The sequence below is a fragment of the Aspergillus pseudodeflectus genome (assembly GCF_044049435.1).
Source record: "Aspergillus pseudodeflectus strain CBS 756.74 chromosome Unknown BJX68scaffold_3, whole genome shotgun sequence".
Taxonomy (NCBI): domain Eukaryota; kingdom Fungi; phylum Ascomycota; class Eurotiomycetes; order Eurotiales; family Aspergillaceae; genus Aspergillus; species Aspergillus pseudodeflectus.
In genome coordinates this window covers 1,520,252-1,540,343 of record NW_027263779.1, presented here as the reverse complement: position 1 = coordinate 1,540,343, position 20,092 = coordinate 1,520,252, and the positions used below count along the sequence as shown (strand labels likewise).

The 20,092-nt window shown below is 49.9% G+C and overlaps 10 protein-coding genes across 10 annotated transcripts; 6 read left to right on the top strand and 4 right to left on the bottom strand.

Moving 5' to 3' along the window:
* Positions 1-880: 880 nt before the first annotated feature.
* BJX68DRAFT_276908 (translation termination factor eRF1) lies at positions 881-2,910 on the top strand (the record flags this gene model as incomplete). The annotated part of the gene is made up of 5 exons (XM_071048218.1): positions 881-1,004; positions 1,060-1,109; positions 1,163-2,291; positions 2,377-2,526; positions 2,582-2,910. 5 exons carry the CDS (start codon positions 881-883, stop codon positions 2,620-2,622), a joined length of 1,494 nt encoding a protein of 497 aa, XP_070904694.1. The 3' UTR covers positions 2,623-2,910.
* Positions 2,911-2,926: 16 nt separating this feature from the next.
* Positions 2,927-3,914, bottom strand: BJX68DRAFT_262176 (prephenate dehydratase PHA2; the record flags this gene model as incomplete). Its single annotated transcript, XM_071044381.1, has 2 exons — positions 2,927-3,805; positions 3,861-3,914. The coding sequence occupies 2 exons, from the start codon at positions 3,912-3,914 to the stop codon at positions 2,927-2,929; spliced, it is 933 nt and encodes a 310-aa protein (XP_070904693.1).
* Positions 3,854-5,541, top strand: BJX68DRAFT_119332 (uncharacterized protein). The gene is made up of 2 exons (XM_071036087.1): positions 3,854-4,877; positions 4,940-5,541. Exons 1-2 carry the CDS (start codon positions 4,151-4,153, stop codon positions 5,323-5,325), a joined length of 1,113 nt encoding a protein of 370 aa, XP_070904692.1. The 5' UTR covers positions 3,854-4,150; the 3' UTR covers positions 5,326-5,541.
* A 1-nt stretch (position 5,542) lies between these two features.
* BJX68DRAFT_119391 (centromere/microtubule-binding protein Cbf5) lies at positions 5,543-7,333 on the top strand. Its single transcript, XM_071036088.1, has 5 exons — positions 5,543-5,756; positions 5,810-5,994; positions 6,048-6,145; positions 6,579-6,621; positions 6,673-7,333. Exons 1-5 carry the CDS (start codon positions 5,722-5,724, stop codon positions 7,080-7,082), a joined length of 771 nt encoding a protein of 256 aa, XP_070904691.1. The 5' UTR covers positions 5,543-5,721; the 3' UTR covers positions 7,083-7,333.
* Positions 7,334-7,398: 65 nt separating this feature from the next.
* On the top strand, positions 7,399-9,130 carry cbf5 (pseudouridine synthase CBF5; the record flags this gene model as incomplete). Its single annotated transcript, XM_071042584.1, has 5 exons — positions 7,399-7,498; positions 7,601-7,757; positions 7,834-8,465; positions 8,521-8,747; positions 8,798-9,130. 5 exons carry the CDS (start codon positions 7,399-7,401, stop codon positions 9,128-9,130), a joined length of 1,449 nt encoding a protein of 482 aa, XP_070904690.1.
* Positions 9,131-9,481: 351 nt separating this feature from the next.
* Positions 9,482-11,178, top strand: BJX68DRAFT_226849 (FYV10 family protein). The gene is made up of 4 exons (XM_071038569.1): positions 9,482-9,681; positions 9,740-10,279; positions 10,335-10,529; positions 10,578-11,178. The coding sequence occupies exons 1-4, from the start codon at positions 9,628-9,630 to the stop codon at positions 11,007-11,009; spliced, it is 1,221 nt and encodes a 406-aa protein (XP_070904689.1). The 5' UTR covers positions 9,482-9,627; the 3' UTR covers positions 11,010-11,178.
* BJX68DRAFT_262172 (25S rRNA (uracil2634-N3)-methyltransferase) lies at positions 11,121-12,592 on the bottom strand (the record flags this gene model as incomplete). Its single annotated transcript, XM_071044380.1, has 2 exons — positions 11,121-12,070; positions 12,394-12,592. 2 exons carry the CDS (start codon positions 12,590-12,592, stop codon positions 11,121-11,123), a joined length of 1,149 nt encoding a protein of 382 aa, XP_070904688.1.
* Positions 12,593-12,804: 212 nt separating this feature from the next.
* On the bottom strand, positions 12,805-15,099 carry gmtA (GDP-mannose transporter). The gene is made up of 4 exons (XM_071038568.1): positions 14,480-15,099; positions 14,330-14,417; positions 13,900-14,271; positions 12,805-13,844 (listed from the first exon to the last, which is right to left on the bottom strand). Exons 1-4 carry the CDS (start codon positions 14,720-14,722, stop codon positions 13,405-13,407), a joined length of 1,143 nt encoding a protein of 380 aa, XP_070904687.1. The 5' UTR covers positions 14,723-15,099; the 3' UTR covers positions 12,805-13,404.
* A 356-nt stretch (positions 15,100-15,455) lies between these two features.
* Positions 15,456-16,151, top strand: BJX68DRAFT_262170 (thioredoxin-like protein; the record flags this gene model as incomplete). The annotated part of the gene is made up of 1 exon (XM_071044379.1): positions 15,456-16,151. The coding sequence occupies one exon, from the start codon at positions 15,456-15,458 to the stop codon at positions 16,149-16,151; it is 696 nt and encodes a 231-aa protein (XP_070904686.1).
* A 440-nt stretch (positions 16,152-16,591) lies between these two features.
* BJX68DRAFT_119239 (SMI1/KNR4 family protein) lies at positions 16,592-19,179 on the bottom strand. The gene is made up of 2 exons (XM_071036085.1): positions 18,651-19,179; positions 16,592-18,571 (listed from the first exon to the last, which is right to left on the bottom strand). The coding sequence occupies exons 1-2, from the start codon at positions 18,659-18,661 to the stop codon at positions 17,032-17,034; spliced, it is 1,551 nt and encodes a 516-aa protein (XP_070904685.1). The 5' UTR covers positions 18,662-19,179; the 3' UTR covers positions 16,592-17,031.
* Positions 19,180-20,092: the final 913 nt, after the last annotated feature.

The window sequence follows — 20,092 nt, the reverse complement described above, 5'->3', positions numbered from 1 at the left end:
TACCATGAGCTTAAGGCGAGGATATTCCTTCTTCATTACTCATGTTAGCATTCTCTCTTGGTTTATATGACATGTTCGCGAATGACGTGAGGTAATTTTCATATGTTTGAAGTGAAGGGCAGGACGGAGTATTAGGTACATATGTATGATGTCCTTAAGAATCGTCTTCTTCGGCACTTAGAAGAAGCAAAGGTTGTCAACCACTGCACCGCATAGCCCCCAAAAATCAGGATGGTAACCTCGAGTTTTGACTGACGACACCTCTTGACTTGGTCTTCTGAGACTGTGTCTTGCAAGTATACAACGTACCGAAGCTCTGGGAGTACCCCCGAGTACTACCAAGTTGGTTGTTGACCGAAATGATGTTTTGGGCCTCGTTTTGTGAGTCATCTTACTCCCTACAAGGACACATTGCCATCTGCCTGAAGAAGTAGCTGGGGATTTTGGAGCTCCTTTTTGAGTCAAAAATCAAGTGGCAATGTCGTCGTTGACAGCCAGGAACAAACGGTGCTCTTTGATCCCTAGCGAGCTTACATCATCCGCCGCAGCGCCCTCTCATATTGCGGCTGCCACCCCACGGTGCCTGACGAATTTTGTTAAACACCCCGCTGGACTTGGACGGCAATTTGACCAGCCTCAAGGTACGTGACTGATGGCTGTCGACCGTCCTGCTCTTTTTTAGCCCATCCTCCTCCCTCATACTCATTGCTCATTTACCGACTCATCTGTCTCATATTTACCCCTCCATCACTTGCTTTTTCCTTCTTCACTTTTAGAAAGGCTCTCTTTCCGGGCTTAACATACTGACCGGCGTCTCAGACACAGGTGGCCAATCTAGTTTCCTATACAGGGTCATATAGCCCAGTTGCCCTCGCCCAAAATGAGCACGCCCCAGCAGGCGAACGAAGCGGAGAAGAACATTGAGATATGGAAGATTAAGAAGCTCATCAAGCGGCTCGAGGCTGCTCGAGGAAACGGAACTTCCATGATCTCTCTGATCATTCGTACGTCTCCGTGTCTACAGCCTCTGGTGCACAACACGCTGACCGTACGTCGTAGCTCCCAAGGATCAGGTCTCGAGAGCGGCAAAAATGTTGGCTGAAGAATTTGTGAGTTTGGTTTGTAGGGTGCAAGCGATTCTGCCGCTAACCCAGGTATACAGGGTACTGCCTCCAATATCAAGTCCCGTGTCAACCGTCTTTCCGTCCTTTCTGCCATTACATCAACCCAGCAACGTCTCAAGCTTTACAACAAAGTGCCTCCGAACGGCTTGGTTGTCTACTGTGGTGAAATTATTACCTCCGAGGGAAAGGAGCGTAAGATCAACATCGACTTCGAACCCTTCAAGCCAATCAACACATCACTCTACCTTTGTGACAACAAATTTCATACCGAAGCCCTGAGCGAACTGCTTGAGTCCGACCAGAAATTCGGTTTCATTGTTATGGACGGTAATGGTGCTCTCTTCGGTACCCTAAGCGGCAATACACGAGAAGTTCTCCAGAAATTGAGCGTCGATCTACCGAAGAAGCACGGTCGTGGTGGTCAGTCTGCTCTTCGTTTCGCACGTCTTCGAGAGGAAAAGCGCCACAACTATGTCCGAAAGATCGCCGAGTTGGCTGTTCAGAACTATATTACCAACGACAAAGTCAACGTTGCTGGTATTATTCTCGCTGGTTCTGCCGATTTCAAGAACGATCTGAACCAGTCCGATATGTTCGACCAGCGACTTCAAGCCAAGGTTATCAAGGTTGTCGACGTTTCCTACGGTGGAGAGAATGGTTTCAACCAAGCTATCGAGCTCTCCGCTGAGACGCTGAGCAACGTCAAATTCGTCCAAGAGAAGAAGCTCATCGGAAAGTACTTCGAGGAGATTAGCCAGGATACAGGAAAGGTCTGCTACGGTGTTGAAGACACCCTAAAAGCACTTGAACTCGGTGCCTGCGAAACCTTGATTGTGTATGAGAACTTGGATGTCACTCGATGGATCCTCAAGAATTCCGAGGGTGCCGAGGTCGTCGTTCACACGACCAAGGCTCAAGAGGAGAACCGCGAGCATTTCCTTGACAAGGAGACTGGCGCGGAAATGGAGGTCGTAGACTCGAGTTCGTTCCTGGAGTGGCTTGCCGAGAACTACAAGGACTTTGGAGCAACTCTAGAGTTTGTATCTGATAAGTCTAGTGAAGGAAACCAGTTTGTGAAAGGTTTCGGTGGTATCGGAGCTCTTCTCCGATACAAGGTCAATTTTGAACAGCTCGCTGATTTTGATGACGAGGATGAGTTCTACGACGGTACGCGCCCCAAAGGCTGGTCATTACATTGCTGATTGTACTAACCATGTTTCGTTTCTAGATTGACGGTTGAGCGGCCTCGCAGGGAGCGAGGATGAACGGCCAGAAGTTCCGAATGTGGATCTTTTGACGGCTCGCCCGATGCAACATGAAGGCGGCTTCAAAAGCGCACCCAAAGCTTTCACGATTCCCATCGTGACGCGACGCGGACAAAGCTTCATGCAGCTGCCCAGAGGTATGCGTCCATACGTATATTCTGTGGCTAGACTAACGCATTTGGCAATCTGAAGGGCCATCCAAGCTCCGTAACATGGTCACCGAGGTTGCCTAGAAATTCTAGGTCAACGACTAAGTGTGATTTGCACAAGGATGGCGGATTCGCCACGTATAGATATACAGCCTTTGACCCGACGGATTGTTGATTTATGCGTTTTGAGCTGCCAGTCAAATTGTTCTGTTCTGGCAAACCTCTGGTGCCAGAGTTCTCGTTCTATGCTTTATCTCGCGTCGACTTATTTTTAGTCATAAAAAAAAATCTATCGCTCATCATAGACATTTGCTACCAGGCCCTTTCCCTCAGCCGAAATGATATTTCCAAGTAAATTGTGGTATATATAGGAAACCACAAATATCAATCAAGTTGACACGAGCTGGTTGGCCCATGTGCCCAGATGCCTGCAATTTTCGGTGACTTTCCCCAGTCTTTCCATGACAGCGGGCACCACTTCTGTATTTTGTTCAGTCTCGCTTTCTACCAAGAACACATACTTCCATGCCTGTATTTGACTCGGTCGTGTGCTTATACTGGTAAGATTCAAGCCAGACTCTTTGAAGATCAGCAGAGCGTCCGCCAATGTTCCCAGCGTATCCTGGCGAATCATGAATGAAGTCAATGTCTTCTTCGTTTTTGCGACAGTCTGGGGCAAGTCCTGGGTTGACGACGTTTTGACACCTTCGAAAGCGAGCTCGGTGCGCCCCAACGACACGTTCTTTAGCACCAGGAATCGTGTAGTGTTGTTGGTCATGTCCTCAATATTCTCTTCCAAGATTTCCAGACCATGATGCTCCCCAGCAAAGCGACTCGCTATGGCGGCATTGGCTTCTGTGTCCGTTTTGAGGACGACCTCGCCCGCCTTGGAGGTAGAGGACACATCTTGTCTTTCCACGCCTCTGAAGTTTCGCGCGAGAAATTTCTCACACTGACCCCAGGCTTGTGGGTGCGTATATAGCTTGACGATGGAGCTATAATCTCGAGGCGATGGCGGGATGAGGCCCTTTCGAGCTAAAAGGCAGTGGTGTACAGTAAGGTAATATTCGCTGCACACTTCGACATCTGCATAGACCCCGCCGCGGTCCACGAGTAGGTCCAGTGTCTGAACAACTGAGCCATTTGTTGAATTCTCGAATGGAACAATGGCATAGTCCGCCTCTCCGTTCTGAACGGCGGCGATTGCGTCCGCGAACGATACACAGGGTATTAGTTCGGAGGAGAGACCAAATGTTTCAACGGCGGCCTAAGCTATGGATTAATGACGTGCTGGGGTTTGTTTTGCTGTGATAGTCTCTGACCTGGTGCGAAAAAGAGGCCGCGGGGCCCAGGAAGGTTACTTTGAGAGGCGCCATGGAGTCAGCAACGTTCGGCCGCTTATCGAATTTCAGGAAGAGCGAAAAGTCTCTTCTACTGCGGACATAGGAATTGACAGAAGGGCAAAAGCTATGATACCCGATGCATTATTATTTTGACCAACCCACACGCAGATCGTGTGGGTGACTCTGGGGTATGTCTTGCAGACAAACAAGCCAAACTTTCACATTGCCGTTGACATTGGGCTTTTCCTGACAAAAGAACCGCGTCGCACATGTTCCTGATCAACTCTTCGGGGTTTCCAATGAACAGGATCATATCACTGGTTCTACGCTCGACCAAGGGGCCGGGGTCTGTGGACTTAATACGGGCTTATTCTTCAATTTCCGAGCGTCTGCACGATGAATTGACATCCCGTCAACTACCCTTGTCCTTCGACTACCTGCATCCACAGCCCTCTCATCTCCTGAATCTTACATTAACAGACCTATTTCCTACGGTGGGATCATCTGTGAAGATACATAGATCCCTACCTTCATGCACGCGCTCGTCGCACTTACCAGCGGGCCACCATCTAGTCTACTTCCCTCCACAGGTCACCCTCTCCGAGCTCCTTCCCGATGGCACCGATACCCTACATACCCCTGGGTCACCGTTCAACAGGCGCTTGTGGGCTGGGGGTAGTGTCAAGTTCTCCACTGCTAGTCGATTGCTGCTCGATGGCAGTAGGGCCGTGTGCGTTGAAGGGATTCGGAATGTTATTGTAAAAGGGCCACCGGGTGCGGAGAAAATCATCGTGAAGATAGAGAGGCAGATAGGCGCAGTCCGGGAAGCGGAAGCAGAAAGCGATGCGAGGAAGAGAATATGGGCTACAGGCGAGAATGATGAAGCGCATACATCGATAGTCGAGAACAGAGACCTGGTGTTTATGCGTGACAAGACTCCCGTACAGCTGAGTCAAGACAAGGCCGAATTTTCACAAGCCTCGAGAATGATTAAATGTGAGTTGAGCTCACTGATATCGCAGAAAGCTTTCGCTAACAACCTCGCTCTGAATAAAAAGCTCCCACGGATCCAGAGTTTCGGTACCGTATCTTGCCTACGAAGGCCTTGCTCTTTCGCTTTTCGGCTCTGACGTTCAATGCTCACTTGATTCACCTGGATAAGAGTTACACTCAAGATGTCGAAGGTTATCGCAACCTTCTCGTGCATGGCCCCTTGACATTGACGTTACTCCTCACAGCCCTTCGCCGACACCTGGACGGCAAGGATGTAACAATCAGTGAGATCAACTACAAGAACCTAGCCCCAGTGTATGTCGATGAGGAGTTGGCCATTTGCGGTAAGCTCAAGTCGACGAAAGATGTCAGCGCTTGGGACGTGTGGATAGAAGGAAGAGATGGCGGTTTAGCCGTTCGAGGCACTATTAGTGCCGATAAAGCTGAGTAAAACGAGGGGGTAGGTGTCAAGTAGACTGGGGTGGATTTATGACAGCCGACAGAGGAGCAAATAACACCGCTGATAGCATGAGGCTACTAGGTTCAATTGCGCAACACTATACCGCTTGTGCTATGTGGGCCGAAGCGGCTCTGGCGGAACGGAACAATAATGTACCAAAGGGCCAGGCAGTCGCTTAGCTACATAAATCTCCGATGCGATTCTTTTTCTTTCTTTTCTCTTTAACTACCAGGTGGCTTCAATTATCATTGTCGCCCAACAAACCACTTCAGTTGGCGGTCAAACACATAATGAGGTGTTGTCAATTTGAGTGATTACAGTTCAAGGAACCTTGATTGCTGATATTATTGTCCTCATTTACACAAACAAATACTTACCATAGCAGCAATGGATGACTTCAGGAGCCTCCCTCCCGTCGCCAGGTACGTTTGTCATTGATAAATGGCCTTGTCTTCTCTGGTATTGACCAAAGCAGGACGTTAACGGCGCTTACTTTTATTCAATCCGCCTTGGTCTTGAGCGGAAGCGTCAACTCTTTTTGGGTTCCCTTCTATCCTCAATTGATCTTCACTTGGAGAATTTGGCCTCAGATTTGGCGATTTGTCACACCATTTCTCATGACAGATCCGAAGTTGAACTTTGTCTTTGATCTTTATTTCAGTATGCAGCCATGTCTCGGCAATCTGCTGCGATTTCGCTAACCCCAGCAATAGTGTACACCTATTCAAGCCGACTGGAATTTGGCTCGCCGAGATTCAGCACACCAGGCAGCTTCCTCGTCTACGTGATATTCATAGGTTCCGTGATCATGGTAAGTCTCAGATACTCTTCTCTGAAATATATCTACCAGAACAATCGTACTCTTCCCACTACCAATTTTTCTACGTCACTGCATCCAACGCTTCCCTCTCCTTCGCAAAACCTCGCATATCTGCCCGCCCAGCCATTTTCTAGCTGAAGCGGTTCCTGGAAACGAGGAAGATCACCCCTGCATCGCATATGGTACCTCTCTTTTGATCCTTATAGGGCCATGTACGTGTGGGAATGGTGGGACTGCCTATTGAGATAGCCTGCGTGATGTCCTGGTTTACGCAGGTGGTTTTGGTGCCCTATATCACTACACTAGATCATGTTCTTTGCATGGCTTGTACTACCTTGATGCCTCGTAATCCTCTTCATTTTTATTCATACGTTGAAATCGCGCATCATTGTAGCCCGGCAAATGCTGACAATCTAAAAAAAAGGCAACTGCAGGGTATTATTTGGGTGCCATGATTTTCACACAGGGTGAGCCCAGTTGCAGACTGCCCGTTGTCCCAAGCTAATACCTCGCCGCAGCTCTGATACTTGCCTTTGCATACACATACTCCCAGGATAACAAGGGGACCAAGACCATGTTTTTCGTAGTCGAGATACCCACCCCAATGCTCCCCTGGGCCCGCCTCGCCTTGACCTTTGTCATGAAGGGATATCACAGCGCTGCTGTGGAATTTACCGGCATCGTGGCCGCTCATCTGTATGACTTCCTGACGAGGATCTACCCTACCTTTGGTGGAGGAAAGAACTATATTATCACGCCAGTGTTCTTGAGGAGGTTGTTCACGAGGTCTCTGCGTGGAGGTCAAGAGAGGGTCTACGGCCAAGCGTTCCGGCCTCCGAACGAGCAGGAGGAATCCAGCGGCTGGGCGTCTTCTGTTCGAAACACTTGGGATAGCAGAGGCTCAGGACGAAGACTTGGGGGCAATTAGAGTGTGTCTCGATGTTTTTGCTTATAACGCAATATGCCTGTTACAACTTCCAAGTAAATAATACGAAATCAAGAATTATATACCTACCTAAAATCTCAAAATTACTTGTTCTAGTGGACGTCGACTTTTATGGTCCAGCACGTGAGTTCTTTGCGGACTTTGCACGCTAACTGGATTTGTCACTGGAGCTCTTTGCCGCACTTGAAATTTTTCTGGATCTTCTTCGCTGCCGGCAGAACAAAACCTTGAGTCCCAACACCCAACTCGACAACTTCCTTGTTTCTAGTGTGCCAGCCTGTTCAGTATAGCAGTCGCAATGGCCAAGGAAGCGGTGGACTACACGATCAAGCCGGAGGCTACGGCCTCAAACATTAGCACTGAGGACTGGCCTCTGCTGCTCAAAAACTACGACAAGCGTATGTTCGCATAAATCCCATTACCTGGTCCATCCTCTCCCTCCCGCACGGCCTTTCTTTTGAGCGCGTCCATGGCAGTCCGAGTACTAATAATCTCCACAGTCTTGGTCAGGACTGGACATTTCACCCCCATTCCCGCCGGCTGCTCTCCCCTCAAGCGAGACCTGAAGTCGTACATTAACTCCGGTGTAATCAACCTGGACAAGCCTTCGAACCCGTCCAGTCACGAAGTCGTTGCTTGGATGAAGAGGATCCTGAGGTAAATTTTGCGTCTGCATCTTGAATCTTTGCATCTTGAATCGGAGACAGTGCTGAAATGCCGTTTGATTAAACAGGGCGGAAAAGACTGGACACAGTGGCACTCTTGATCCCAAGGTTACCGGTTGCTTGATTGTTTGCATTGACCGTGCCACTCGCCTGGTCAAGTCCCAACAAGGTGCCGGAAAGGAGTACGTCTGCGTGATCCGTCTCCACGACAAGATCCCCGGTGGTGAGGCTCAGTTCAAGCGCGCACTCGAGACCCTCACTGGTGCTTTGTTCCAACGCCCCCCTCTGATCTCCGCCGTCAAGCGTCAGCTTCGTATCAGAACGATTCACGAGAGCAAGCTCTATGAATTCGACAATGACAGACATCTCGGCGTCTTCTGGGTCAGCTGCGAGGCTGGTACATATATTCGTACTCTCTGCGTTCACCTTGGTCTTCTTCTTGGTGTTGGTGCGCACATGCAGGAACTCCGACGTGTGCGAAGTGGAGCCATGGATGAGAACAGCGGCATGGTCACTTTGCACGACGTCTTGGATGCGCAGTGGCTGTACGACAATCAGCGTGATGAGACCTACCTGCGTAAGGTCATCAAGCCTCTTGAGACTCTCCTCACCACCTATAAGCGTATTGTTGTCAAGGACAGCGCCGTGAACGCTGTCTGCTACGGTGCCAAGTTGATGATCCCCGGTCTGCTGCGCTTCGGTATGTTATCTTGCCTTTAAAAGCCACGGGGGCCGGTTTACTAACTTTATGGCAGAGGCCGGCATTGAACTTGGTGAGGAAGTTGTTCTCATGACCACCAAGGGTGAGGCCATCGCTATTGGTATCGCTCAGATGTCCACTGTTGAACTTTCCACCTGCGACCATGGCGTCGTTGCCAAGGTCAAGCGTTGCATCATGGAGCGCGATCTTTACCCTCGCAGATGGGGTCTTGGACCTGTTGCTTTGGAGAAGAAGAAGCTCAAGTCTGCCGGAAAGCTTGACGTGAGTAGCTGCGCTATCTCGGGCGAAGGCTGTACTAACCTCTGTTTCAGAAATATGGACGTACCAACGAGGCCACTCCCGCCAAGTGGAAGTCTGACTACAAGGATTACAACGCACCGGAAGAAGGCTCTGCACAGCCAGCAGTTGACGCTGCTCCCAAGGAAGAAGCAGAGCCCAAGGAGGAGGCTTCTCCAGAGGCCAACGATAGCAAGATGGATATCGATGATGATGATGACGATGATGATAAGAAGAAGCGCAAGAGGCACGAAGGTGAGACCGCTGAAGAGCGTGCCGAACGTAAGCGCAAGAAGAAGGAGAAGAAGGAGAAGAAGGAGCGACGGAAGTCCAAGCAGGAAAAAGAAGACAGCGACGAGAGTGATTGAGTCATTCCAGGAAGTCACTTGCCGCGCTCCTTCCTTCCTCGCTAGAAGATGTCACCATGCCGACAGCGAAGAATTGTTCGGGCAAGATTCCTGTATCATATTTGTTTTCTTCTTGGAGTCTTGGGTTGAAAAGGGAATGAGTTATAATTCGCTTGATCTTTTACATGTCCTTGTTTGCCATTACACAGTTAAGAGCATGATTTCAAATGGCATGAATTCACATTTTCCAGACATTTATCCCCATTTATGAACCAGATACAGTAGACATGTAAAGTTAGCTGATTGGATGATTGGTCCCCTGCTCAATATCTGGCAGTTTAGGTGGTGTGACCAGCCTCTCAGACGGACCATCTCCGCAGCTCCGCATCAACCACATTCAACAATCTTCAGTCAAGCGCCATCGAATTAAAAGCGTAAAAAGTCATTATAATTGTTTGATATATCAAAACCAGAAGGACATAGATCTCCCTGTCACACAAATCACCGACGCTCCCGCCATGGCCGCGGAACTTACCTCGACGAAGCTTAATGCGGAGAATCAACTCCTCCTGGTATCTTTCCATCTTCATCTCAACGATCACCAGGTACTCATACAACATTTTTGCTTAGGACCAACCTCTTTTGAAGCTACCTCATGAGCTCGCTCGAAGAAATCTCAAGTCCGTCCAGCGTATAGTCGAGCGAGAGAAGGAATATGTCCTCCCCGCACTTAAAGAGGCGGCCAAAGCCTCCATGTCCGACGAGCAGGCTCCCAACCAAACGCTCGCCACGCTTGATGCTATGATATCTCGAATGCAAGGTTTGAAACGGAAAATGGAGACTCTACATCAGCAAGAGAGAGAAATACACAACCAGTCAAGGAAACGCATACAGCATCTGGAGCACCTCTATCAGATCCCCAGCTTGACTGACGTCAAGTACGACCAGTGGTCCCGAATTCGGCTGGATAGACTTGTTGTCGACCATATGTTACGTTCGGGCTATACAGAGAGTGCGCAGCAACTTGCTCGCGAGAAGGATATCGAAAGCCTGGTAGATCTCAACGTCTTCATACAATGTCAGCGAATTGCCGAGAGGCTCCGCCGTGGTGAGACAAAAGATGCCCTGCAGTGGTGTGGTGAAAACAAGGCAGCTCTAAAAAAAAGCCAGGTGGGCACAGCTTCTCCCAGAGCTCCATACTATATGACCTAATGGTTGAATGCAGTACAATCTAGAATTCGAGCTCCGGTTACAGCAGTACATTGAGATGATCAGAACGGGAGATAAAGCCAAATTCATAGATGCAATGGCGCATGCCAAAAAGTATCTTTCCCCGTATATTGAGACGCAATCCACGGAAATCCATCGAGCAGCTGGCATGCTTGCTTTTCCTCCCGATACCAAGGCTGAGCCCTACAAGGTATGTTCTCCGAACTTCATAGGAAAATAGAAGTTAATAGGGCATAAGTCTATGTATGCTGCCGAGCGGTGGACATACCTTTCTGACCTGTTCATCCGCACGCATCATGAGCTTCTCTCATTACCATCACGGCCTTTGATCCATATCGCCTTATCAGCGGGTCTTTCTGCTCTCAAGACTCCGTCGTGCCATTCCGCATATACTTCGTCAAGTTCAAATCCTCATTCTACTACCACATCTGTGTGCCCCATATGTTCAACCGAGTTGAACGAGCTTGCTCGAAACCTGCCGTACGCTCATCACACGAAAAGTTTTGTCGAAAGCGACCCAATTGTCCTGCCAAACGGTAGGATATACGGCCTCCATCGGTTGCTGGACATGAGCAAGAAGGTTGGCTCACTCGAAGCCGGCAAAGTCAAAGACCCAACAACAGGAGAGATCTTCGACGAGAGTGACATGAAGAAGGTTTACATCATGTAACTCAAGTGGCATGGTTTGCGTCCGCTTCCTCATTTCAATCATTTTCACGGCGGCACTGGAATCTTGGTAGGGCGCAAGGCTGGGTATCGTATTGTTTATTATAGTCATATACTAATCACTATCGGAGTCGTCAGATGTCGCTGATCTCTTCTTCCTCTTCCCAGCGGCACTTCTCAGCGAGTGCGTATTGTCGTCTGTCTTAACTTCAAAAACGTACATCCTTGCTTCTCTGTCTTCACCCCTCCATCCCCCCCTGGCTCCATCCTTGCCTTCGATCTCTCCTAATGTCCGCGCATGAGAGTATCCGCGATAGCACGCCCATGGGAACCTGAAACTAGTCACGACCTTCAACCCTGCATGCCTTGCCAAATCCCTGATATTCCACAGAGTATATGGCTCCCCCTCGAACAGCGTCACCAGGATCTGACCAGGCTCTGTCCTGTGCTCATCCTTCGCTCTGACATGGCTAGCACCATCCTCGTTATCACTTCCCCCTCCACCCCCATCCTCACCCCCTCCAGACCCCTCCGTTTCAGACCCCCATCCCTCCTCCTCCTCGCCCTCTTCGTCCTCATCATCATCATTCTCTGGCTTCGCCGCCAAAAGCGGCAAGCAGGCTTTGAAGAATGCAACAAGCAGCTCTTGGTTCGCCCTGACCTGCCGATTCACATCCGTCGAAAGCCCACCCACATGCGGGAAGTTGAAACATATCATATCCCACGGTCCACCGGCACTTGCCCTCTTGGGCCTCGTTAAATCTTCCTTCTTCCATGCCGGCCTCTTCTTCTCCTTTCTTGGGAATCCAATCCGAACATCCTTCCCGCCTCCAGACGGGGAACCGAGTTTCTTTGCGTCAACGGAGAAGAGGACCTTTGGGGAGGTATTTTGCTGTTGCTTTTCATCTTTGGATTTATGCGAAAATGAGGCGGCAAGTATCTCGGCGATGTTCTTCTCGGCCCGTGGATATTTCCCATAGAGTGTTTCTTGAGAGTCGTAGCATGTTGCGATGAGGTTTTTGCAGCGGTGATGCGTGGCTAGGGAGTGGGCGAAGGAGAAGTCGCCTGATTTTGTTTGAGAGGTTAGGGTCTTTCTTTCTTATGTTCTCTGGTTCTTTCAGGAGATCTCGTCTATCTCTCGTTGGGTCAATTGATGGATAGGTCAGGATAGGATAGGTACATCTTCTATGTTACGTAGAGGCAGGGTATGCCACGTAGATGTACCTATGGGCATGACTTGCGCCTGTTGTTTTTCTGGTTCGCAAGACATCCGTGGGACATAAGACTGTAAAAAATATGTCTATACAGCAAACCTACCTACCTACCTACCTACCTTCCAATTGAACCCCCGAGAAAAGACAAAGTAGGACAGAAGAGGAAATACTCACCCTCCCCAATACACAGAATCCGGTCTCTCCTTCGAAAGGGGACAATGGGTCTCCTGTTTTGCTGCTGCTTCTGCTGGCCCTTCTGCGCACCACCACCACCGCCACCCTTTTCACTCTTTGCACGTTGTTGCGCATTCGCTCCATTCGCGTTCCCGTTATAGTTATTGCTCTTCGTGGAGAGTTTTGCAAACGAGCTCATCTTGCGGTGTTTTTTGCCTGTGCCCTGCACCGGCGCTAGCGCATGCTGCGCGTGAGGCGGTTGGACTCGAGCTCTTTTTGGTTTTGTCATGGGTAGAGGCTGTGCTGTTTTTGTGGAGATTCGCAGGTATAACGAGGCGTTGGTGGCTGATGCGCGAGGATTTTTGGTCAATTGGTGAAGAAATTTTGCTCGGTCGAGGCCCAGTATAAATTTCCGATTCTGAGCTTGAGCTTGAAGTTCGGCCGGCGTCGCACGGCGGGCCGATGACCAAGAGCATCCGCAACCAAGTCCGTGCCTTACTCCGGAGTTACGATTTTCTGAAATAACAGCTCAACCAAAACACGCTTTCTATACCCTAATTATGAAAATGATAAATCCGTATATACAACACCCAGAAAGCGACCTCCACTTGGTGTCTCTGGGACTAGCAGAAGAGTCCCCTTAAAGTTCCTGCACCAGGCAATGCAAAACAGAATTTGACCAGGTAAGAAGCAAGCCCCATTAAAACTAGAGCGTATTCGTGATGAAGGGCATTATGCGCGCCGCAGAAATAAAATAGGCATATTAAAGTGCACGGCCTGGGCGAGGAAGAAGACCGAAGCAGGATAGAATTGCGTCCCGGCTCGATGGATAAACAAAATAGAATACAGACCACCAACACTTACCGTCGCGAAAGCAGCCACGAATCAGTCAAGCCCGGGGGTGTGGCTTTTGTCAGCATGAAACGTGGTCGCGTGACATTTGCGCGAAGAATATACCCTGAATATTTGCTCCGGGGTTCGCTCTGAGGGCTATGTGCGGACCCATTTAATCTAGGAGCGCAGCGAGTCCCGCATGCTCTGGCTGCTGGCGCTAACGGGGTTGGAGGTCGGCAGTATTCCGACTTTGGGCTTAGCGTTTTGCTTGATCTTTGCGACAGCGTACACGATACCACTGACGAAACCAACAAAGATGGCAGATACACTGGGGAAGGTGACGGGTGCGTCGAAGAAGATCAGTCCGGAGAGAGCGATAGGCAGCTTGTTGAGAGCGCCGACCATTGAGTAAGTGGTCGACGATGTAACACGGACACACCATGCAGAGGTGTAAGAGATGAACACCGTCGACAACCCGGATAGAATCATCGCAAACATGATACCGTTGCGATCAGCGGGGGGGAAGTTGCGGGTAACGTTGGCGGGGGACCAATCCTCCATCAATCCGGAAAGGATGATAAGAACGGGGATCGAGAGAAGGTTATTATAGAACATAGCTAAATGGGTAAGAGATCAGTAAGCGCTCGCTGGGACAAATCAGGTGCAACATACTATCGAAATCCTTAAAGTTGGTCAGCTTGATCCTCTTGCGCATTCCCAGCACATATGACGACGTGCAAAGGCAGTTGATCAACATCCATAAGTAACCAGCATTCAATGTCGACACCGTGGCGGTTGCGTCACTGGTGCTTTCGACCGCATGCTTGATGTCGGCCCAGGCAGCAATGATTGAGCTAAAGACCATGAGGCCGAACGAGAAAAGAGTGAGGCCGGTCACGGAGCCACCAAACCACAGAACCTCTCCGTAAGCAATAAGAATGATCGTCAAATTCTTGAAGATTGTGTAGACTGGAATCGAGAGGAATTGAAGCGCCTTCGATCCGGTGTAAATCATACCGATAAGGAGGAGAGTGATCGGGAACCCTGTGTAGCAGATGATGAGTGAAAATGCAATGCAAAGACCGAGTCTCAAAGAACGTACACTTCCGGGCCTCATCCAGGTTGAAATCGCGGTATGTGATAAGGCCACAAGCCTTGCAAGTTTGAATCGCGATTATGCACACGACAGACTACGTCCAGCCCATCTCGGTCAGCAATTCGCACGCGGCATACAGTGTAACGCTTGCCATACCTGCACACAGAGGAGAAAGAAATTGAGATTGAAGTCCGCGCCGGAAAGTACGTATTTGTTCATCACGGTCATCAGAATGGACGAGCCGCAGTATGCAAGGACTGAGAGAACGGCATTGTTGGCAACTGAATTCGCCGGGGAGCTTCTAGGTTGAGGCGGCGGCGGCGGCGCCTGAAAGCCCTTATTATGGTCCAGCTTCTCCATCTCAATTGCATAGTCGTCGGGTTTTCTGCTGTCGGACATTTTGAATGAAAAGGCGCTCGTGTCTGCGATCCGGGAACTTTCAAGGCGGCGATGAAAGGGGATTCCGCAGTGGACGAGGGAAGCGGGAGCCGGATGGCGTTGCTAGAGTAAAAGAGAGAAGCGGAAAAAAAAAAAAGAAGACGCGGAAACAAATATAAAAACGTCAACTTCCTAAAAGAATAAGAGGGACAAGGCTATGAAGAAAGCCGGGGAGAAAACGATGAAAGGGGAGAGGGAAAGACACAAAAAGTTGCTGGCCGCTGGAGTGAAGATAGATAGCCGTAATTAACGTGACGATACATATCTCTTCCGATAATTCAAGTCGCCCTTTGCCCAATTGAGTTTGGTGCCCTGACCGGAAACGGCTGTACTTCTGAAGTCCAGCCCTTATCCTCAAATATGTGGTTTGCATAAATGTGATGCTCTTGATCAAAGTCCGCAATTTTTGGTAGCTCTGGGTCGCAATGAATCGACTTGGTAAATTATAGGCGCGTCCGTTAGAAGTAACTTGGCGTAAGTCTAGCCTCTATACTCCGTAAGATCGTCGAATCCCGCCGCGCTAACTCGATATATATTTCGATATGTATCATGAGAACTCTTTCCCTCGTTACAACCACACGTCCCTCGCCCGAGCAATCCCTTGGGAATTTTAAACCCGGGAGTCTCTAGAACCGTGCGACCAAAGACAGCACTGCAAAAAAAAAAAAGCATCACAGTAGCGCCATCTACCACAATGCCTCAAGATACGCCGCAGCGGGACTTTGAGCCACGCGATCTCGACCTCGACGACGATGATGCCCTCTTCAAAGCCCTCGAAGAAGAAGACGATACCTCATACCGTGCGCACCGCATCGAGCAACTCAACGCCGAATTCGCCACGGCAGGAAGAGGTAACCCAACAACCACAACAGTCGTGCAGGACTCTCTCCTCCCAACGATTAAAAGCGACCAAGCCCTGCTAGACTTCACAACGGAGATAAACCGCTGCGTGATTCACTTCGCGCACCCTGATTTTGCGCGTTGCGCGACGATGGACGAGCATATCAAGGTATTGGCGGCGCGACATCAGGATGTGCGGTTTGCGAGGGTCGATGTGCGCGAAACGCCGTTTGTGGTAGAGAAATTGAAGATAAGGGTCTTGCCGTGTGTCATCGGATTCTTGGAAGGGGTTGGAGTGGAGCGTCTTGTTGGGTTTGAGGGTTTGGGGTCTGGGGGGGGTGACGGGGCGGATGGCTTTAGCACGGCCACGCTTGAAATGAGGCTGCTGTGGAAGGGGATCCTGTCTCAGAAGAAGTTCAAGGCTGTGGACGACGAGGGCTCAGAGGCGGACAGTGAGGAAGAGGATGGTGGTCAGAGGAGGCGACGAGGTATCCGGACTGGAAACACAAGAGCTGTTAAGGATGGTGATGATGACGACGACTGGGACTGAGAAGAGAGAAGAACATTTGGTCCTCCGAAGCCCGCGAACATACTAGATAGCAGAAGCTAGCCAGAAGCCACCGGCTAAGCCACGGGAGATACGACCGGGATTGGCCTGCTGGTGACTGTCCTGGGATAGGTCTGCAGTCCTGCATCATGCATAATGATATTCGAGCCAGCCTACCCCGTATGCGCCACGCAGAGCCCTGGAATTACCACACAGCTTCCGAATACAACCATCCGCAGAAGCCTAACTGCTACAGGAGCTATATGGCGATGGTTGCCTGCCTAAGTTAACAGATAAATGGTCAGCCACTGTACCTGTACCCTCATTTGCATGCTCCACCCATTCCTAGGCGTTGGACTGTCCTATATATATATATGTAGATCAAGGCTCATCGCCAAGATAGAAGCTTTATTCTACAACCTATAATTTGCGGGCTTTCGAGCGTCTCACCCTAGCGGAGCCCGGCGGAAGAGTTGTATCGAGAAAATGTCATAGTGATTTGACTGCATATCTGCAACGTTGAGAAGTCTAGATAGAAGTAGTAAACGATAGAATTGAACGACTAGCACTGCATGATCGTCGAGGTAAAGTTACACATAACATAGAGGAACAGCGTGTCAAGCAGGGGCACAGTCCGAGGCACAACAAATAAAGTCGAGAGCAGCACCGAGCGAGTTCACTCAGAAAGAAGAAACAGGATAATGATGAGAATTTATACAAGGTTGTCGAAAGAAATCTTCATGGACCCTATCAGTTCAACAGTGGCGCCTGATACACTTTGGAGGGAGAAAAGCAAGATGGAAGCCCCATGCGAAAACGGTAGAATCAAACGGTTCATGATATGAAGACCCAAAAAAAGAAAGAACAGACATACAACCATGGCTTAGATGGCGACATTCTTCATTTCGCCCAGGACTTCCCCATCCAGGCCGGGTGTCGAGGCACTCTGGTTCGATTCGCGTCTTTGCACTTTTTCAGGATCAGTCTTACTCGCGGGCGTCTGGTTCTCGAATCCTTCATTCTCCTTTCCTGAGGTCTGTGGGGTTGTAACTCCCAGTAAATCTTCCGCTTGGGAACTTTTTGACTCGCGTTTGCTGTCGTCTTCGCCATCATCGCTTTCGGCGATTGCATGGATAGGACTAGAGACCTCTTCAGTAACCCGAGCGAGCGGGCTAGAGATACCGAACTGAGTCTTGGGGCTCTGAGTTGAACTGCGATTGGGAAAACGGTGTGGCGACCTGCCACGCTCTTCACCAGGACCTGGGCTCCCATAAGGGGACTCCTTTCCGGATCTGCTCCCAGTGTTGAGTCCTAGGCCGTTGGGAGCTTTGCGGCGAGGTGCCTTACGGCCGTATTTTTGGTCCGTCCTCCATCGTAGAATTTCTAGGTACGGAGGTTCCACATTCTGAGCCTTGAACTCTAGGAGCTTGAGTTCGTTCGTATCTTCATCAACAACAGCCTTGCCGCCACAGAGATCATCCGCCAAAACAGCCAGAAAGGAGGCCCAGGACCGTGCAACCACGTATTTACAATCGTAATCTCGGCCGAAGATGATGACTTGTCCCCATTTCCCTGCGGGCCCCGGTGCCAGATCGATTGCAAGACAGTTGCCGCCCCAATCACGAGCAATTGGAATCCATGCCGGGTGTGCGTAAGCCTTCTGAACTGCACCAGGAGGTTGTGAGTCCTGTCGGTCAGAAAGGTCTTGCCGCCACAGTGTATTGGACGCTTGAGGAGGAGGAACAGCAGATGACGAGCTTGCGGTAGCCTTTGGGATCGGAGCGTTGATCATGGCTGGAGACGCGAGGAATTCTTCGTTCACCGTCCTCCAATTTTTCCATTCTTGAACTATCTCCTCGCAATCAAGTAGCATGCACCCAAATATAATACCTGTAGGCAAACCAGGGCGTTCTTGGCCGTCATGATTCATCAAAGACTCTCGAACCTCCAGGGGAAGGCTGCAGTCTAACTCATGTTCCAACTCATTGATATCGTTTTGGGTGCAACCTTCACAGAGATTGTCGTAGAGCTCTTCAAAATTGTTTTCCAACCATCGCTCTATCTTTCTCCATGAATGGCTTACGGGCGGCGGAGGCGGCGCGCCGTCGTGGAAACTCTGCATCTGAATCTCCGGTGCCCCTTCCGCACCGTGGTCCGCAGATCGTCGAGTGTTTGAAGACATCGATCGCATCCCGGGGGAGTAAGGGCGGTTCGGAGACGTGACTCCATTTGGCTGCTCGTCTTCGTACGGACTTGTGAGATCGGGTCGGGACTCAATGGCGCTTGTCGCAATCGATGTTAAAGGCTCATGGCGGCTCTGACTGAGAGGAACATGTCTGCCCGTTCGGTAAGGAGAATCGTGAGACGCGTGTCGGTCATATGAAGTCATTGTATGCCAAAAGGAGCGCCATGCTGAACCGAATCTATAGTGGCCACAGAATTAACAGATGCTAACAGATGAACGGGGCCAGAAGCTACACCTAGCCTGCAAGAGATACTCACGGGTTTGACATGTTTGCGGTTCAACGGGGGCGATGTAGGGCGACAGTAAACACGAACGGGTTTCCCTTCCACAGTTCTTATTCAAAGCGCCAGCGGATCATTGAAGGAGAGGCCTGCAGGAAGGGGTATGGCGGAGCGCGAGAGGACAGGCGGTTAGGAGGGCCAAAAAAGGGAGGACCAGAGGGTTGGCGTAACAAAGACAATGGGTAAAAAGAGCGTGTTGGGAAAGCTTGAAGTTCTTGTTGGTGAAAGTAGAGACTAAGCAGGGAGTAATTACTGGTTGAAGGTTGAGAAAGAGTGAGGCAGAGAAGGAAACCGGAGAGGATAAAGAAGTCGGTTGGAATGGGATGCGATAGGAATGATGTCGACGCCTCGAGGGAGGGAAAGTGGTAGGAAAAAGAAAGCGGACAACAAGCAACAATGATCAAGAATTCTGGGACTTCTCCTCGTTCTCTTTTTGCTGGTCCCCTGGGGCTAGTGCAAGTTGTGGGCTCCTGGTAATTATCTATTCTTATTATTATTGTTCTCCGTCTGGTTGAAATTAACCTGGCTCGATCGACCCCTGGGAACCTGGAAGGAGCCCCATCGTCGCTTGTCGCCACTACGTCCATGCAGAACACTCGACACCTACTACAAGTACGCGCTTCTATTATTACCAGGCCCATTCGTTCATTTTTAGATCATTAGACATAGGAGGCTCGTCGGATGTCCTGCTGCTAGGAGCTTTCTGAGTGCGTCGTCCGAAAACGAACGGTCACATTCCTGACCACCACCAACACCAGCGATTGCCGCAATCACCTCCGAGGTCTTCTTTTTGCCCCGGATTATGACTACGTATTTGTCTGCCAATCGTTTCCGCGTTCAATTCACGTAGTTGACTAGATTCGAGGATACATTCCACGCATACCCCTGCGTGGATCTGCCATAGGCCTATAGCAGATCGAAGACGAGCCATTGTAGCCCAATGTGAATATACATCATTCCCTACGATTGGAGGAGAAACTTCAACGTGAAAAATGGTTTGCTTTGAGAAGCGTGTGAATATGCGATACGGGATTCGTGTTGGAAGATCGATTCGACCGCGAAGAACAGAGTTGTAGGTGATCGTACGAAATAGGGGAAATAACAAGATCATAAGAACAAAGAGTGGGCGGATGTCACTATGGCTGCCATACGGTTCCCGACAGCAGCAGAAGATAATGAAACTCTCCGAACAACAGAATGAATGCACAGAGGGAAGTAGAAACGAGAGAGTCGAGTGTGGTTTAAAGTATGAAGATCAAGGTAACGATAGACGTCTGCGAGTCAGATAATGACATCGCAAGGATGGCAAATAACTGAAGGGGGCGTAAGAGAGAAAGACTGTCGTTGAACATGCCCGCGAAACAGTGGTCAAAACATAACCGGACTCCAGGCCTGATGCAACCAATGGTATACACGTA

Bases quoted from the DNA above. Each gene is read 5' to 3' on its own strand.
- BJX68DRAFT_226849 (XM_071038569.1), top strand. From the start codon at position 9,628: ATGGCCGCGGAACTTACCTCGACGAAGCTTAATGCGGAGAATCAACTC. The intron at 10,280-10,334 runs GTGGGCACAGCT...GGTTGAATGCAG, and splicing joins CAGCTCTAAAAAAAAGCCAG to TACAATCTAGAATTCGAGCT. The intron at 10,530-10,577 runs GTATGTTCTCCG...ATAGGGCATAAG, and splicing joins CCAAGGCTGAGCCCTACAAG to TCTATGTATGCTGCCGAGCG.
- BJX68DRAFT_119391 (XM_071036088.1), top strand. From the start codon at position 5,722: ATGGATGACTTCAGGAGCCTCCCTCCCGTCGCCAG. The intron at 5,757-5,809 runs GTACGTTTGTCA...TGACCAAAGCAG, and splicing joins AGCCTCCCTCCCGTCGCCAG to GACGTTAACGGCGCTTACTT. The intron at 5,995-6,047 runs GTATGCAGCCAT...CCCCAGCAATAG, and splicing joins TGTCTTTGATCTTTATTTCA to TGTACACCTATTCAAGCCGA.
- gmtA (XM_071038568.1), bottom strand. From the start codon at position 14,722: ATGTCCGACAGCAGAAAACCCGACGACTATGCAATTGAGATGGAGAAG. The intron at 14,418-14,479 runs GTATGGCAAGCG...GGCTGGACGTAG, and splicing joins TCTTTCTCCTCTGTGTGCAG to TCTGTCGTGTGCATAATCGC. The intron at 14,272-14,329 runs GTACGTTCTTTG...TCTGCTACACAG, and splicing joins CCTGGATGAGGCCCGGAAGT to GGTTCCCGATCACTCTCCTC.
- BJX68DRAFT_119332 (XM_071036087.1), top strand. From the start codon at position 4,151: ATGTTCCTGATCAACTCTTCGGGGTTTCCAATGAACAGGATCATATCA. The intron at 4,878-4,939 runs GTGAGTTGAGCT...CTGAATAAAAAG, and splicing joins AGCCTCGAGAATGATTAAAT to CTCCCACGGATCCAGAGTTT.